At 40.6% G+C, this 17,514-nt stretch overlaps 1 protein-coding gene across 1 annotated transcript in view; it reads left to right on the forward strand.

Moving 5' to 3' along the window:
- The window catches only part of CD109 (CD109 molecule), a 284,990-nt gene that overhangs the window by 194,257 nt on the left and 73,219 nt on the right, over window positions 1-17,514 (forward strand). The window contains exons 24-26 of the mRNA XM_040430041.1: window positions 8,030-8,203; window positions 11,418-11,499; window positions 15,746-15,974. Of these exons, the coding sequence (XP_040285975.1) occupies window positions 8,030-8,203; window positions 11,418-11,499; window positions 15,746-15,974 (485 nt within the window). The remainder of the gene's footprint in view (window positions 1-8,029; window positions 8,204-11,417; window positions 11,500-15,745; window positions 15,975-17,514) is intronic.

A 17,514-nucleotide genomic window follows, 5' to 3' on the forward strand; every position in this document is an offset into this window, starting at 1 on the left:
AATCCAATATAGTTCTCTCTGTTTCAGTGTGACCGACCTGTCGCCCCCACGACGTGGCATGGCGATCTGGTCGATTACCCTGAACCGCAAATCCTTTTCAGTGTGTCCTGCTTCCGTAAAGTGCTTAGACACTGGAAGATCTAATCTCTTTTTCCTAATAGTGTACCTGTGATGATTCAGTCTGGTCTTAACATCCCACGTAGTCTCCCCTACATAGAGGAGATGACAGGGGCATTCAAGCAGGTACACTACATAAGAGGAATCACAAGTCAGGTGATGTTTTATCTTAAATTCCTCTCCTGTCTGTGGGTGTATAAAACTCGCTCCTCTTAACATAAGAGGGCAATTTACACACCCATGGCAAGGGAAACTTCCTTTCCTGGATGCTCCAAAATAACTGCTGAATGAGATTTTACTGGTACCGATGTCTGCCCGCACTAATTGATCCTTGATGTTACGTGTGCGCCTGTAAGACATCATAGGGGGATTGGCAAATTCGGGAATATCCTTGAAGTTACTGCCCAAAATGGGCCAATGCCCCTTCAGGATCCCTCCGATTTTATCACTCAGGGGTGAAAACCGCGTAACAAAGGGTATGCGTTTTTCATCCCTTGTCCTGTTTGTACATTTCTTCAAGAGGGTTTCCCTGGACTGTTGCATGACCCTTACTTTATGTTGTTCCACCAGTTTACTCGGGTACCCCCTATTAATAAACTTCTGACCCATTGTGGCGAGTCTGTCTGTAACCTCCTCCTCTCCTTGTACAATTCTCCTAACCCTAAGCAGCTGGCTATAGGGCAACGTCCTAACCATGCTTCTGGGGTGACAGCTGTCATATTTAAGTAGTGTGTTCTTGTCGGTTTTTTTAACAAAAAGGTCAGTATGTAGAAAATCCCCCTGTCTACTCACTGTTACATCCAAAAACTCAATCTTGGTTTCTGAGCTGACCAGTGTAAACTTAATCTCAGGGTCAATCCCATTGAGGAAATCACCAAACTGGTGCAGCTCCTCAATGGAGCCCATCCATAGTAGGAAGATGTCGTCTATGTATCGCCACCACCCCAGAACCTGTCTGAAGTGGTGGCTAACATAGACGTACATCTCCTCCATATGGGCCATATAAATGTTTGCGTAATTTGGCGCCACATTTGAGCCCATCGCGGTCCCGCGTAATTGGACAAAGTATTCATCCTGAAACAAAAAATAGTTGCAGGTGAGTACAATGTCCAAGAGTGTGATCAAAAAGTTTTTACACTTTGCGGAGTATGGTGAATCAGCTAGACATCTTCTAACCGCACCTACCCCCCTATCATGTGTAATAGAAGTGTACAAACTAACTACATCAAATGATGCTAAGATGACATGTGCTGGTAGTTGTATTCCACTAATTTCATTCAAGAAATGTGTAGTATCTCTGACATATGATTTCGCTACAATGCACTAATGATTTCGCTACAATCTACTAAGAGGAAAAAGTGGCAAAGGGATATGGAAGATTACACTACCGGCTTTGTATACAGTTGGCAAGGAGGACAGAGGACTGTTAGAAAAGGCCCTAAGAGGGTAGAACGACCCTCTCCCCAGAGTAAGAAGACTGGACCCTACAAACAAAGGAACAACTCCACAGCTCCAGAGATGGACGATTCCCGGAATGCTGTTGCAGCATCCAGCTCTAATACACCTACAACCACCATTCCTTTTTTAGGTCTGGGTCCAGATCCCATCGGACCAGACGAGGGGGAAGGAGGCAACATAGTTGGCGTAAAGGGAGGCCAGATGAAATCACAAAGAACCATGCGGAAGAGACAACTGTGGTAAATATATCATCTGTTGTGTTAACACCAATACAATTGTCTGTTTTAGAAAAAGGACTTTCCTTCTGCCCGGCCAGGAGCATTGATTGGTTTCAATTAGAGCTTGACCTGCATCGTTTTTTTAGAGCCATTAAGTTAAAAATTTGGTTTGACAAACAGTCCACTGAAGCCTCAGTGGTGGGGTCGAGAGGTGATGCAGAGCTTACACTTAATAATGTACAACTACATGTGAAGAGTGATTTTTCTCCTATTGTTAATCATGTTGCCCTTGATACATTTATCAATGCAGTTAGGATTGAGCTAGAGGCACTAAAGAATTCAGGAGAAGAAGGAATGTGTATGAAATGGAATATGAGAGGAGAGGAGACCAAGGCCTTGAAAGAGCTTGCTGCTAACCCTTGTCTGACCATTAAACCGGCAGACAAGGGTGGAGCAGTGGTGGTCATGAACACAACTGACTATGTGGATGAGGTATATCGGCAATTGAATGATGTAAATGTATATCGCAGGCTTCCAGGTGACCCTAAGTTTGAATTCTTGAAAAAGATTCGTGGGGTACTGGATTCCGCTAGAGAGGAGGGTGTGATCGATGACAAGTTACACTCCTTTCTCTATGTGGACCGGCCGAGGACACCGGTAATATACATGCTGCCGAAGATCCACAAGTCACTTGTTTCTCCGCCTGGCCGCCCGATAGTATCAGGCATTGGTTCACCCTTCTCTCAGATTGCCATATTTCTAGACAGGATTCTGTCGCCATATGTCTCAAAAGCGAAATCATATGTCAGAGATACTACACATTTCTTGAATGAAATTAGTGGAATACAACTACCAGCACATGTCATCTTAGCATCATTTGATGTAGTTAGTTTGTACACTTCTATTACACATGATAGGGGGGTAGGTGCGGTTAGAAGATGTCTAGCTGATTCACCATACTCCGCAAAGTGTAAAAACTTTTTGATCACACTCTTGGACATTGTACTCACCTGCAACTATTTTTTGTTTCAGGATGAATACTTTGTCCAATTACGCGGGACCGCGATGGGCTCAAATGTGGCGCCAAATTACGCAAACATTTATATAGCCCATATGGAGGAGATGTACGTCTATGTTAGCCACCACTTCAGACAGGTTCTGGGGTGGTGGCGATACATAGACGACATCTTCCTACTATGGATGGGCTCCATTGAGGAGCTGCACCAGTTTGGTGATTTCCTCAATGGGATTGACCCTGAGATTAAGTTTACACTGGTCAGCTCAGAAACCAAGATTGAGTTTTTGGATGTAACAGTGAGTAGACAGGGGGATTTTCTACATACTGACCTTTTTGTTAAAAAAACCGACAAGAACACACTACTTAAATATGACAGCTGTCACCCCAGAAGCATGGTTAGGACGTTGCCCTATAGCCAGCTGCTTAGGGTTAGGAGAATTGTACAAGGAGAGGAGGAGGTTACAGACAGACTCGCCACAATGGGTCAGAAGTTTATTAATAGGGGGTACCCGAGTAAACTGGTGGAACAACATAAAGTAAGGGTCATGCAACAGTCCAGGGAAACCCTCTTGAAGAAATGTACAAACAGGACAAGGGATGAAAAACGCATACCCTTTGTTACGCGGTTTTCACCCCTGAGTGATAAAATCGGAGGGATCCTGAAGGGGCATTGGCCCATTTTGGGCAGTAACTTCAAGGATATTCCCGAATTTGCCAATCCCCCTATGATGTCTTACAGGCGCACACGTAACATCAAGGATCAATTAGTGCGGGCAGACATCGGTACCAGTAAAATCTCATTCAGCAGTTATTTTGGAGCATCCAGGAAAGGAAGTTTCCCTTGCCATGGGTGTGTAAATTGCCCTCTTATGTTAAGAGGAGCGAGTTTTATACACCCACAGACAGGAGAGGAATTTAAGATAAAACATCACCTGACTTGTGATTCCTCTTATGTAGTGTACCTGCTTGAATGCCCCTGTCATCTCCTCTATGTAGGGGAGACTACGTGGGATGTTAAGACCAGACTGAATCATCACAGGTACACTATTAGGAAAAAGAGATTAGATCTTCCAGTGTCTAAGCACTTTACGGAAGCAGGACACACTGAAAAGGATTTGCGGTTCAGGGTAATCGACCAGATCGCCATGCCACGTCGTGGGGGCGACAGGTCGGTCACACTGAAACAGAGAGAACTATATTGGATTTTCCAATTACGTACCTTAAAACCACATGGACTTAATGTTGAATTTAGGGTTATATAACTAGGTACCAGTGGAATGCGTGACTATAGTCTGACAGTGTATAGGATGAGACTGTATTCTCTATTCATTCTCCTTTCTCTCTCTTGTCTCCTATAGATTATCTTGATGGAAACGTTTGTCTTAATTGAGAGGACATCGCCCGACATGAAAACTTCAAGCGATTGTTACCAATATAATTTTGTGTGTATCTCTTTTCTGTAGATCTCTCCATTCACTATTCAGGTTGGGGATTCGAAGCCAATGTTATTAATATTATTTATTTATCTGCGATAGTCTCCCATTGGGGCAGAAGGATGTCGATGTGGGTGGATATAGGAGCGGGGGACATGGGACACGAGAGTGTCTGGTCCTCCGTCCCACGCAGGTTCATGTGCCCAGTGATGGACATATGGGCCAGTGATATATGTCTACTTCCACTTTGATTCCATATACAGCCACGAGTGACGGGGGTGTAGTGACTGGATCCCTGGTTAAGACTAGCCTTGGGACTCTTGCCACGATGGAATTTTGCGCACTGGATTAACCCCCATGTGCGCATTGCTCCATAGACATTGCCCGCTGCCTGGTGGTTGCTGTACCCTTAAGATCGCATACAAACATGGTTGCTATGGTGACATGGTAACAACAATATTGGTTCCGTTCCCGTAGACATGCGCACTGGCGTGCTGCCAGTGTGCTGATTGTGACCACGCGGGGCGCATGCGCGAGAAGTGGAGAGATCTCGCGAGCCCTGCTGGGCCCCGACGCGCTACGTACGAACGCCAGTTTGAGCGTTTTGTGCACATGCGCGGGACCTGACAGGATCTCGCGCTTTACCGGCATACACTGACGCCTGCGCACCAGACGCCAGGGGACGCCAACATTGAATCGCTAACGGTTTTCATGACGTGGGTTTGTCCCTCTTTTAATTTCTTCCTTATTGTTTTGATATATACACACTTTGGCACAGCTGCACTTTATATAATAATCAGCGATACTTATGTTATTATGCTGATCTAACATGAGTTTTTAAAGTTGTGTTCACATTGACATATACGCTACGTTTGAACTATAATGGCACATGTATATGTATACACTGTAATGAATTGTATTATCATGCTTTATATGGATATGTGTAAATTGTATTTAATGATTAATCATGTTACCTTAATTGGACTCACCCACATAAATATGTTTGAGAACACTATGTTCACTAGCTTGACAAAGGCTCCATTGAGAGGGCTGAAATGCTGCATTGCAAATAAGTGTGAATAAACGTCACTGAATTTCTTCACAAGACCGGAGTGCTGCCATATTTTTTCTATTTCTATCTATCTATCTATCTATCCATCTACAGTGGATCTAAAAAGTCTACACACCCCTGTTAAAATGTCAGGTTTCTGTGATGTAAAAAAATGATACAAAGATAAATCATTTCAGAACTGTTTCCACCTTTAATGTGACCTATAAACTGTACAACTCAATTGAAAAACAAACTGAAATCTTTTAGGTAGAGGGAAGAAAAAATATCAAAATAAAATAATATAGTTGCATAAGTGTGCACACCCTTAAACTAATACTTTGTTGAAGCACCTTTTGATTGTATTACAGGACTCAGTCATTTTGGGTATGAGTCTATCAGCATGGCACATTTTGACTTGGCAAGATTTGCCCACTCTTCTTTGCAAAAACACTCCAAATCTGTCAGATTGCGAGGGCATCTCCCGAAGTCTTTTTCTGGTGAAGCCACTCCTTTGTTGATTTGAATGTATGCTTTGGGTCGTTGTCATGCTGAAAGATGAAGTTCCTCTTCATGTTCAGCTTTCTAGCAGAAGCCTGAAGGTTTTGTGCCAATATTGACTGGTATTTGGAACTGTTCATAATTCCCTCTATCTTAACTAAGGCCCCAATTCCAGTGGAAGAAAAACAGCCCCAAAGCATGATGCTGCCACCACCATGCTTCACTGTGGGTATGGTGTTCTTTTGGTGATGTGCCATGTTGTTTTTGTGCCAAACATATCTTTTGGAATTATGGCCAAAAAGTTCAACCTTGGTTTCATCAGACCATAACAACATTTCCCACATGCTTTTGGGAGACTTCAGATGTGTTTTTGCAAAATGTAGCCTGGCTTGGATGTTTTTCTTCGTAAGAAAAGGCTTTCGTCTTGCCACTCTACCCCATAGCCCAGACATATGAAGAATACAGGAGATTGTTCTCACATGTACCACACAGCCAGTACTTGCCAGATATTCCATCAGCTCCTTTAATGTTACTGTAGGCCTCTTGGTAGCCTCCCAGAGCAGTTTTCTTCTCATCTTTTCATAAATTTTTGGAGGGACATCCAGTTCTTGGTAATGTCACTGTTGGGCCATATTTTCTCCACTTGATGATGGCTGTCTTCACTGTGTTCCATGGTATATCTAATGCATTGGAAATTCTTTTGTACACTTCTCCTGCCTGATACCATTTAACAATGAGATACCTCTGATACTTTGGAAGCTCTCTGTGGACCATGGCTTTTGCTGTGGGATGCGACTAAGAAAATTTCAGGAAAGACCAACTAGAGCAGCTGAACTTTATTTGGGGTTAATCAGAGGCACTTAATACTAAAAAACAGCTACATCCCCAGTTATAAGAGTGTGTGCACACTTATGCACACCTATGCAACCACATTATTTTCTTTTTTTTTGTTTTCTTCCCTCCACCTAAAAGATTTAAGTTTGTTTTTCAATTGAGTTGTACAGTTTATAGGTCACATTAAAGGTGGAAAAAGTTTTGAAATGATTTATCTTTGTCTCATTTTTTTTTTACATCACAGAAACCTGACATTTTAACAGGGGTGTGTAGATTTTTTATATCCACTGTATCTACCATTGTTAATATACCCAATGAACAGAGAAACTTTTGACAATGTGTGCTCATTTTCTAGTAATGGATATCAAAATAACATTATAAGTGCAAATGCAGCATAACGAATTCATGTGGCAAGAAATAGCACATGTGGCAAATTTCCCGCTATGCCTAGATACAGTCATAAGGCTAAGTACTATTATGGCTATGCACAATTTATTACAGTATCTCCAAATGCCATATGATTCCGTTCAGAGGCATATGACAGATGACTTAATACAGGTTCTAACAGAAAAAAGGTTGCATGCTTTATTAAATGCCATATATCGGAAGTATTCTACCCTAAAATAATGATTATCCCCTGTATAACTGTCACAGCCAGACTGCTGAAAAGCTCTGACAGGAGCCTTTAAGATCCTCCTCCTTGAATTTCTTTGTTTTGGTTGAGTTCCTCATTTCGTTAGTCTATCTCAGCTGTCATGCAGTTGGACTGATTGCTGCCCTTTAAGTTCCTCCCCAGAATGCAGTAGTGTGCGGCTTATACAACTTCCTGGAGTGTGTGTGCATGCTGTTCCTAGTTCTCAGTCCACAGTCCCCAGTCGTCTGCAAGATAAGTGCTGTTTATGTATTTATGATTTTCTGTTTTCTGGATCCAGGTGACCCTGACTCCCTCCGTGTCTGTGTAGGGAGCCGGTGGTCATATCCCCTCACTATTGTAGGGTCTTCAGGTGTAAGATAGTCGAGGTACGTGGATATGCGCCCATCCACCTTTGGGGTGGTCGCATAGGCTGAGCAATAAGGGAGAGCGGCAGGTCTCATGCAGGGGTCTCCCTTTTGTTCCTTAGTTGTGGATCCAGTGAGTCATTGTTTATATTGTATTGTCTTGTTTCCTGTACACCATCCGTGACATTAACATTCATATGCATTGTCTCATTGACCAATTATAATCTGTGCTACCACATTATTTATTAACTCATTAAGTTGTCTATATATACACATTATCTTATGTTTAGGAGAGGCTATGGTCAGTTAAACCTCCTCTGCAACTCTTCCAGGGTCACAAGTAGTATACAATGTGAGAAATGTGGTGATGTGCTAGAAATAATAGTATACATTTTCTTTTAAGGTGATATTTTGGGACCATCTGCTGCCAGTTTGCAATCATTAGTTCAGTTGCCCTATGGTTGTGGTGAACAGAATATGGTCAGATTTGCCCCAATAGTCTTTATAATGGAATACCTAACTAATACCAGACAACCAAATGAGCTTGCTCCTAAACTGATTTCATACATGAAAGAAGGTATGTTTCAGCTCTTTTTCTGCATGTTGATGAATGAGCATAAATTAAATATGCATATTTTTTATTGATATTAAATAATAACACCAGTTACCCTTTTTAATTATATCCATACTAGCATTAAACATGCCATGTGCTAATGAATAGTGTTGATCACGAATATTCGAATTGCGAATTTTAATCGCGAATATCGGCACTTCGAGAATTCGCGAATATTTAGAATATCCCAAAATATATTCGTAATCGCGAATATTCGATTTTTTAAAAAAAATACCAGTTCATGCAAATTTTTATGTGAAAATGTTTATGCGAATTCTATGCGAATTTTCGCAATCAAGAAAATAATGCCTGAAAATATGACGAATATTCGCCCAAATATTCGCGAAATATCGCGAATTTGAATATTGCCCCTGCCGCTCATCACTACTAATGAAATGTAAATCGGAACTACCATAAGATCAATAACTCTGTGCTCGGGCAACTTAGCCAACTTTATCATGGATATGCTGGATTCATAACTACAATCAGATTTCACATTCCTGAGGTTAGGTCATTATTATAGAAATAATGGACAACCCCTTTTAAACCAGCTAGTGAAACATATTCTGTTGTTTAATCTTTTATTTTCTGATTGAAGATGATTTTGAAGAAGATGATTTTGAAGAAGATGATTTTGGAGGCAGGCATGTTGCCTGAGTTGCTGTTCACATCATTTAGAGATGTGTTTTACTGCAGCCAAATGGATCATAGGCACAATGGGTGGTTTATTGACTTCTATGGGAGAGTTTTCTAGACATGCTTAGTAACTTATGCAGAAGTCATTGTGCAGGGAGGGGGAAGAGATAAGCTGTGATCATCACCTATTATCCTGTGAATCCTGTGCTATATGCATATACAGTTGCAAGAAAAAGTATGTGAACCCTTTGGAATGATATGGACTTCTGCACAAATTGGTCATAAAATGTGATCTGATCTTCATCTAAGTCACAACAATAGACAATCACAGTCTGCTTAAACTAATAACACACAAAGAATTAAATGTTACCATGTTTTTATTGAACACACCATGTAAACATTCACAGTGCAGGTGGAAAAAGTATGTGAACCCTTGGATTTAATAACTGATTGAATATCCTTTGGCAGCAATAACGTCAACCAAACATTTCCTGTAGTTGCAGATCAGACGTGCACAACGGTCAGGAGTAATTCTTGACCATTCCTCTTTACAGAATTGTTTCAGTTCAGCAATATTCTTGGGATGTCTGGTGTGAATCGCTTTCTTGAGGTCATGCCACAGCATCTCAATCGGGTTGAGGTCAGTACCCTGACTGGGCCACTCCAGAAGGCGTATTTTCTTCTGTTTAAGCCATTCTGTTGTTGATTTACTTCTATGCTTTGGGTCGTTGTCCTGTTGCAACACCCATCTTCTGTTGAGCTTCAGCTGGTGGACAGATGGCCTTAAGTTCTCCTGCAAAATGTCTTGATAAACTTGGAAATTCATTTTTCCTTCGATGATAGCAATCCGTACAGGCCCTGACGCAGAAAAGCAGCCCCAAAGCATGATGTTCCCACCACCATACTTCACAGTTGGGATGAGGTTTTGATGTTGGTGTGCTGTGCCTCTTTTTCTCCACACATAGTGTTGTGTGTTTCTTCCAAACAACTCAACTTTGGTTTCATCTGTCCACAGAATATTTTGCCAGTACAGCTGTGGAACATCCAGGTGCTCTTGTGCAAACTGTAAACGTGCAGGAATGTTTTTTTGGACAGCAGTGGCTTCCTCTGTGGCATCCTCCCATGAAATCCATTCTTGTTTAGTGTTTTACGTATCGTAGATTCGCTAACAGGGATGTTAGCATATGCCAGAGACTTTAGCTGACACTCTAGGATTCTTCTTCACCTCATTGAGCAGTCTGCGCTGTGCTCTTGCAGTCATCTTTACAGGACGGTCACTCCTAGGGAGAGTAGCAGCAGTGCTGAACTTTCTCTATTTATACACAATTTGTCTTACCGTAAGACTGATGAACAGCAAGTCTTTTGGAGATACTTTTATAACCCTTTCCAACTTTATGCAAGTCAACAATTCTTAATCGTAGGTCTTCTGAGCACTCTTTTGTGCGAGGCATCATTCACATCAGGCAATGCTTCTTGTGAAAAGCAAACCCAGAACTGGTTTGTGTTTTATATAGGGCAGGGCAGCTGTAACCAACACCTCCAATCTCATCTCATTGATTGGACTCTAGTTGGCTGACACCTCACTCCAATTAGCTCTTGGAGAGGTCATTAGTCTAGGGGTTCACATACTTTTTTCACCTGCACTGTGAATGTTTACATGGTGTGTTCAATAAATACATGGTAACACTTAATTCTTTGTGTGTTATTAGTTTAAGCAGACTGTGATTGTCTATTGTTGTGACTTAGATGAAGATCAGATCACATTTTATGACCAATTTGTGCAGAAATCCATATCATTCCAAAGGGTTCACATACTTTTTCTTTCAACTGTATATAGGTGTTACCTTTCACTGTGATGATAATGAGGTGATTGCTGAAAGGTGATTGCTACAGAGCAGGAATTGTTAGCATATTATCAGGCTTAGTGACCAAGTTTTACACCGTATATTTATGATACGCGCGGTCCGAACCTTTATGCACATTCTTTAAAAGTGTAAACTACCCCACAACACTCCTCGGACCTGCAGCAGTTTTTTGCGGACTGGTGATTAAGCATATTTATATACCTTTTAGTGACCAGTCTAAAAATGACGGATTTTAAAATTATTATTTTTTTATATAGAAATTTAAAATGAAAAATTACATCCTCCAAAATTCTTAAAAAGATGTTTAACATAAAATTTGATTTTAACAATAGGTCATTTATGAATCATTCCCTGTAAATAACCCTTGAATAACATCGCTGTGTACAAACAGCATGTGACAATATATTGCAGTACAAAGACCTGTTTCCATGTAAAAAGGAAAATAAATATACTAAAAGACGATTTACCTTCCTGCACATTACTCATGGACCTGTAGTCCTCACATATGTATGTCACTGTTACTATAGCTTCATCAGGGGTTATTTTGTTATACATGTACATTAAGATATGCTATATCATAAATGTATCTTGATGGACAGACTTTGACAAATTTGTTGTGTTATAAAGAGTCTTTAAATGTTTCAGTTCTATGAATAACACACTTTCTTACTGTTTAGGTTACCAGAGAGAACTTATCTATCAAAGAGAAGATGGGTCTTTTAGTGCCTTTGGAAATGATGATCCTGCAGGAAGTACCTGGTATATTAGTAATTATCTGAATATCTAAGAACTTAAGATAATCAAAAACATAATAATATTTAATAGAATAATTTTTTGAGCCTCACATTTTCCTGCTTCACAGGAAATATCTCAAAGCGCATAAAATCAGGAAAGCCCAATGGTCACTAATGGACCTTAGGCTAGGTCACCACCTTTTTACGACAGCCCAGTCTAAGCGCTGAATAGGTCTCCTGAGCATCACAGACCAGAAACGCAGATCTTACATAAGAGCTGGGCTCCTGCTCTACTGACACAGATTAGCGGAAGCACCGATTCAGGACATTTATGCCCTCAGATGCTGCAGCCAATAGGGACCTAAGTGGTTTAAAAGGAGGCACCTTCTATCAGGCATTAGCACCTCTGCGAATTAGTTCACAGGCTGCTGATATTTTAGCATGGCAGGGTCCTAATGAAAGCCCCCAGGTCTGCCTGCAGTGCATGCCCTATTAGGCTGCATCAGAGGTATAGCATGATGGTGCCTGTCAGAATCATACTTACAGTATAATACACTGTACTGCATATGAGATCAGAAGATCCATTGTCAAAGTCCCTTGTGGGACTAATAAATTGTAAAAATAAAAGTTAAAAAAAGTTTTATCAAATAATGAAATTCTCCAAGTCAAAGGGGTTGTCCAGTTTTTTATATTGATGACCTATCATCAGGGTAGGTCATCAATATCAGATCAGCGGAAAGACAACTCCCCTGCCGATCTGCTGTTTGAAGAGAATGCAGAGCTCCTACAAGCGCTGCAATCTCTTCACTGTTAACCTGCTCGCTGACGACATTATAGCAGCAAGCAGGTGTAATTACATGTACATCATGTACATGTATATCAAGTGCTTTTCAATGGAAAACATGTAAAAAAAAAATCCCCTCCACAAAATTATCACTGTGTCCGTAACGACCCACATTACTCAATTATCAATGTCATAAAAAATATATATATACGGCAGAATTGCAGTTTTTTTTGCCACAAAAAAAGCAAAACAGTGATCAAAAACTGCTATGTCCACAAAATAGTAACAATGAGAACTACAAGCCCTCACACACGTCCATAGAAAGAAAAAAGTTATGGGCCTTGGAATGCAGCGATGCAAAAACATTTTTTTAAAGGGCTTTTATAGTGCAAAAGTGTTAAAATGTAAAAATAAATATATACCGTATATCTATTTGATATAGCTGTAATCATACCGACCCAGAGAATAAAGCTATCGTGTTATTTATGCCAAATAATGAACGCCGCAAAATGTATCACTTAAAAACTACCTTCCTTCCAGAAAAAGTTAATCAGTAAGTTTTGTATACCCCAAAAATACAGCTCTGTATAGCCCCCCCCAAAAACCCTCATATAGCTACATTGATGAAAACATTAAAAAGTTATAGTTCTTGGAATGCAAGAGCTATAAAGGTTAATTAGACCCAAAACAGGCTGGTCACTAAGGGGTTAATTAAAAGGTTATTCTACTATTCACACGTATCACCTATGTAAAGGATGCACAATAAATGCCTAATTATTAGAGGCCCTGACACTGGGACCTCTGCAATCATTAATAAGGGGTCCTAAGTAGAGATAAGCACATTTTTTTAAAATTCTTTTTTGGGTCCAAGTCGCAGAATTTTTGAAAAAGTTTGATTCAGGTATGAATTGATTCTACCCCGAATCAAATATTTGCCAATTGCCCTGAAACTTGGTATACAGGGGTGTACAGGCCAATTGCCCTGAAACTTGGTATACAGGGGTGTACAGGCCATATACCCTACAGGGTTCTCCTCACAGCCGCTGGCCAAGTACATAACGATCTGATGCTCTCATTGTTAATGCTAGGAACATCATGTACTTGTGCACCTGGCCAGCAGCTGCAGGTGCCCTCCTGAATTCTGTTGTATCCCCATCCTCAGTATGGTGATAGGGCAGTATTGTATGCTTCACTGTGGTATTTAGTTATGCTAAGTCAGAATTTTGTGCTAAATTTCGGGTCCTGCCTACTTCTGTTTTCCCTGCATACTTGTAACTTGTGTTGTCCCTGCCTACTTATATTGCCCCACCTTCTGTCAATTTAGACTCACCTACAATTTGAGGCAAACTTTTAGTTTTCTTTTTTCCAGGGCCACTTTAAATCCCCAGTCCACCTCTGTTGGTATATAAAAAATAAATTCAACCATGGGTGTCCCTGCCAAAAAAGTCACCACTAAAGTATTGCTGCTATATATAGGGACTACCCAATATACATATAACTTGGAAGAGCTCATTAAATAAGAGGCAAAAAATTAGAAAAGCTAAAGCTCATAAACATCCAATTTATGAAAAAGTACTTTATTGTTACATAATAAATAATGTGTATAATACCATTAAAAAGGAGAGTAGGGAACAGAGAAAAACACCATCCCGGCAACATACAGATCACTAAATCCAAGTAGATGTATATACAATCAAAGATTCATCAATTACAATACATCATAATAAATTGTAAAGGTGAGCCCTCGATAGTAAATGACATAAAAAGGACAACAAATGGCAATACTGCCCACAATGCAAAAGTCCTCATATAAGACACTTTATGGTGTAAAGTACCTTTGGCTGGGATATATACCGTCCAAATCACCAGGGATATAGTGTGACCTGGTGTCCTAAATATAAACTGAAAGTCTGCACAGTGTATAAAAACGAGAGACTCACCTATTGATGATAGGACCTGAGTGCCTGGGATGGCGTTACCCCGACTCGTGTTTCGGCGTGCCTTCGTCCGAAGAGAAATAGTACCCCACCTAAGGCATCTCAGGCAGCCAAACAAATTTATGTTTGCTAATCTCTTTTAAAGGGAAGTTATACAGAAAGAGCTGGGTTCATGGTATGAGACAGTTTTTCTTTCCTCTTTCTGTGTAAAAAATCCTTTACCTATCCTTTTGGAAAGGAGACTAGCATGCATGTCTCTTTTTCATAGAAGCATTATGTGGGATGCAAGCACAGCAATAGATACAAATGTTATTATGAAAAAGCAGGGATTTAACTGTTTGAGGCTACCACCAACAATGTAGTGGATAAAAAAGGGGAAAATTAATCTATGAATCACAAGCAAGGAAATAGATACAACATTTTATTATAAAAAAAAGTACTGAAAATTTGAGGGGAAAATCTTATTATGAAAAAGCACTGATTGATTGGTTTGAGGCTACCACTAAAAACCTAGTGGAAAAAAATGGTTAAAATTGATTTGTGAAGCACAAGAGGTAGATATACATACTAGAGATGGGCAACTCAATTCTATCAATCATGAATTCCTCCTGAATTTGCTCAAAAACTTGGATTTTTAAAAATCCTAATATTTTGCAGTTCCCTTCAGGCAAATCTAATTATATTTTCTCTCTGAAAGTATAACAAAAGAATGATGGGGTCATTTATCAAACTGGTGTAAAGTAGAACTGGCTTAGTTACCCATAGCAACCAATCAGATTCCACTATTAATTTTTGACAGCTCATACGGAAAATGAAAGGTGGAATCTGATTGGTTGCTATGAGCAATTCTTCCCAGATAACAATGTAAGAATTTAGGCCTGGTGGGAACTATGGCCCTCTTCCTCTTTATCTGTCCTGTCTCTTCCTGCAGAATCAATGGTGGCCAATCATACCCTTTCTATAGTGGCTGTAATGTCTTCTGACGGATACAGGGTTTTAGCAGTATGACGGGCCAGGATATGTCCAGGTGTGAAGGGTGTTTTAACAGTTTCCCTCACTTCAGCAAAGTCTTCACAGCTTCTGGTAGCAGGTTACTTTACTAACTCCAATGCTTGGCCATGCAGATTCTAGGTCTTTACTCCTTTCATCCTTCTGTAGCTTTTTTGTGACTACTGCTTTCTCTCTCTTTCAAATTCTTTCTATCCCTCCCTTAGAGCTAGAGGTGGAGCCAGTCCACACCTAACCTCCTTCAAAGACTGAGCCAGGGTTGGTAACCCTGGTTGTGTTATCCATACCGGAATATTCTGGGTGCAATACGTATCATGATGACATTATATTGCATTATATAGCATAATTAAATTTGCAGATACCCCCATGCTCTGGGGTACAGCAGAGGTCCTGCCTGCCCCCTCCTACACATAGCTGCCCACTTTTTGTAAATGTGGTATGGATATCACCACAGTCCTTGTTGTGACAAAATATGTATCTTTTCTACATTAGAAAACTGGCATATCACAATACATTCTCGTCATTGTTCTTCTGTCTTTTAGGTTGTCTGCCTTTGTCCTGCGCTGTTTTTTAAAAGCCCGACCATTTATACTCGTTGACCCTGTGGTTCTTCATAATACTCTTACATGGCTTTTGATACATCAGAAGAAAAATGGAGAATTTTGGGAACCTGGTAGAATAATAAACACTCAACTGCAAGGTGGCGAATATAGTCCAGTTACATTGACTGCTTTTATAATGTCAGCTCTTATTGAATATCCTGGACTCTTGGTAAGTTCATTATAGAATACTTTATATAAATAAATAATTTTTTTTATTTAATCTGATCTCTTTAAAGTGTTATCCAAAAACCTATTTTCATATTCCCTTTTAGGGAATTCTGACTCACTTCAGCATATGGCATTTATTATGTAGAGAAAGTTAATACAAGGCACTTACTAATGTATTGTTATTATCCATATTGCTTCCTTTACTGGCTTGATTCATTTTTCCATTACATTATACACTGCTCGTTTCCATGGTTATGACCACCCTGCAATCCAGCAATGGTGGCCGTGCTTGCAAACTATAGGAAAAAACTCCACCGTATGTGCGCTCCCATGGTCTCGGCCACCAGAGAGGCCAGCACTTTTTCCTATAGTGTGCTATTGCTTCTGGATTACAGGGTGGTTGTAACCATGGAAACGAGAAATGTATAATGTGATGGAAAAATGAATCCAGCAAGCAACGGAAGTAATTTGGATAATCACAAAATATTAGCAAATGGCTTGTATTAACGTTATCTACATGATAAATGCCACTTGCTGAAGAGTGACAACCACTTTAATAGACGGTGCCCCGTTCTCGATCCTTATCTCTTAGGGCTCATTCACTTGAATGGATCCGTGATCCAAAATATTTGGCAAAAGATAGGATATGTCCTATGTTTTGCGGTGGGGAGGCATGGACCCAAAAGCCCCAGGAAGCACTTCATAGTGCTTCCATGGGCTTCCGATCATACCTTACAGATTGCTGATCCATTCAAGTCAATGCAGTCCGCAATATGAGCATGGACAGCCTATGGTCTAGTGCAGGGATGCTCAACCTGTGGCCCTCCAGCTGTTGTAAAACTACAACTCCCACAATGCCCTGCTGTAGTCTGATAGCTGTAGGCTGTTCAGGTATGCTGGGAGTTGCAGTTTTGCAACAGCTGGAGGGCCGCAGGTTGAGCATGCCTAGTCTAGTGAATGAGCCCTTAACCAGAGTTGAAAGAGATTTACAAAGAGTGCCTCTTGCACTGGAGGACCTGTCCTATCCTGCCATAGACAGGCCATTCGTGTGAATGGGCACTGTGTAATGCTTCACTTGTCCTATGATGGTATTGCTTAGAATCTGAACACTTGTTGCCAGGTTTCCCCACAGATTAAACATAATTGCTATGGGAATACTTTGTGATCAGCTGATGTAATGCAATGTTTGTTTGAAAAAGGTCTTCCTGACCGAAATGTCACGTGTGAGTATTGCCTAAATAAATCACAGCATTCAAGGCTCAATACTGTGTGCAAAGAGTTCTAGTTGCAAGCAACCATTTTCAATCTTCACATCTTACTGTTGTAAAAACTTTTTTCAATTAGGCTCCATTCACACGAATGTGGTGTTTTGCGGATCCGCCAAACACGGACACCGGCCCATGTTCATTCCGCAAATTGCGGAACGCACATGCCGCGGCTGTCAGAGAAAATGCCTACTCTTGTCCGCAATTGCGGACAAGAATAGGACATGTTGGTTTTTTTTTTTGCGGGGCTGTGGCATGGAGCAACGGATGTGGACA

This window comes from Bufo bufo, chromosome 4 (genome assembly GCF_905171765.1).
Source record: "Bufo bufo chromosome 4, aBufBuf1.1, whole genome shotgun sequence".
NCBI lineage: Eukaryota > Metazoa > Chordata > Amphibia > Anura > Bufonidae > Bufo > Bufo bufo.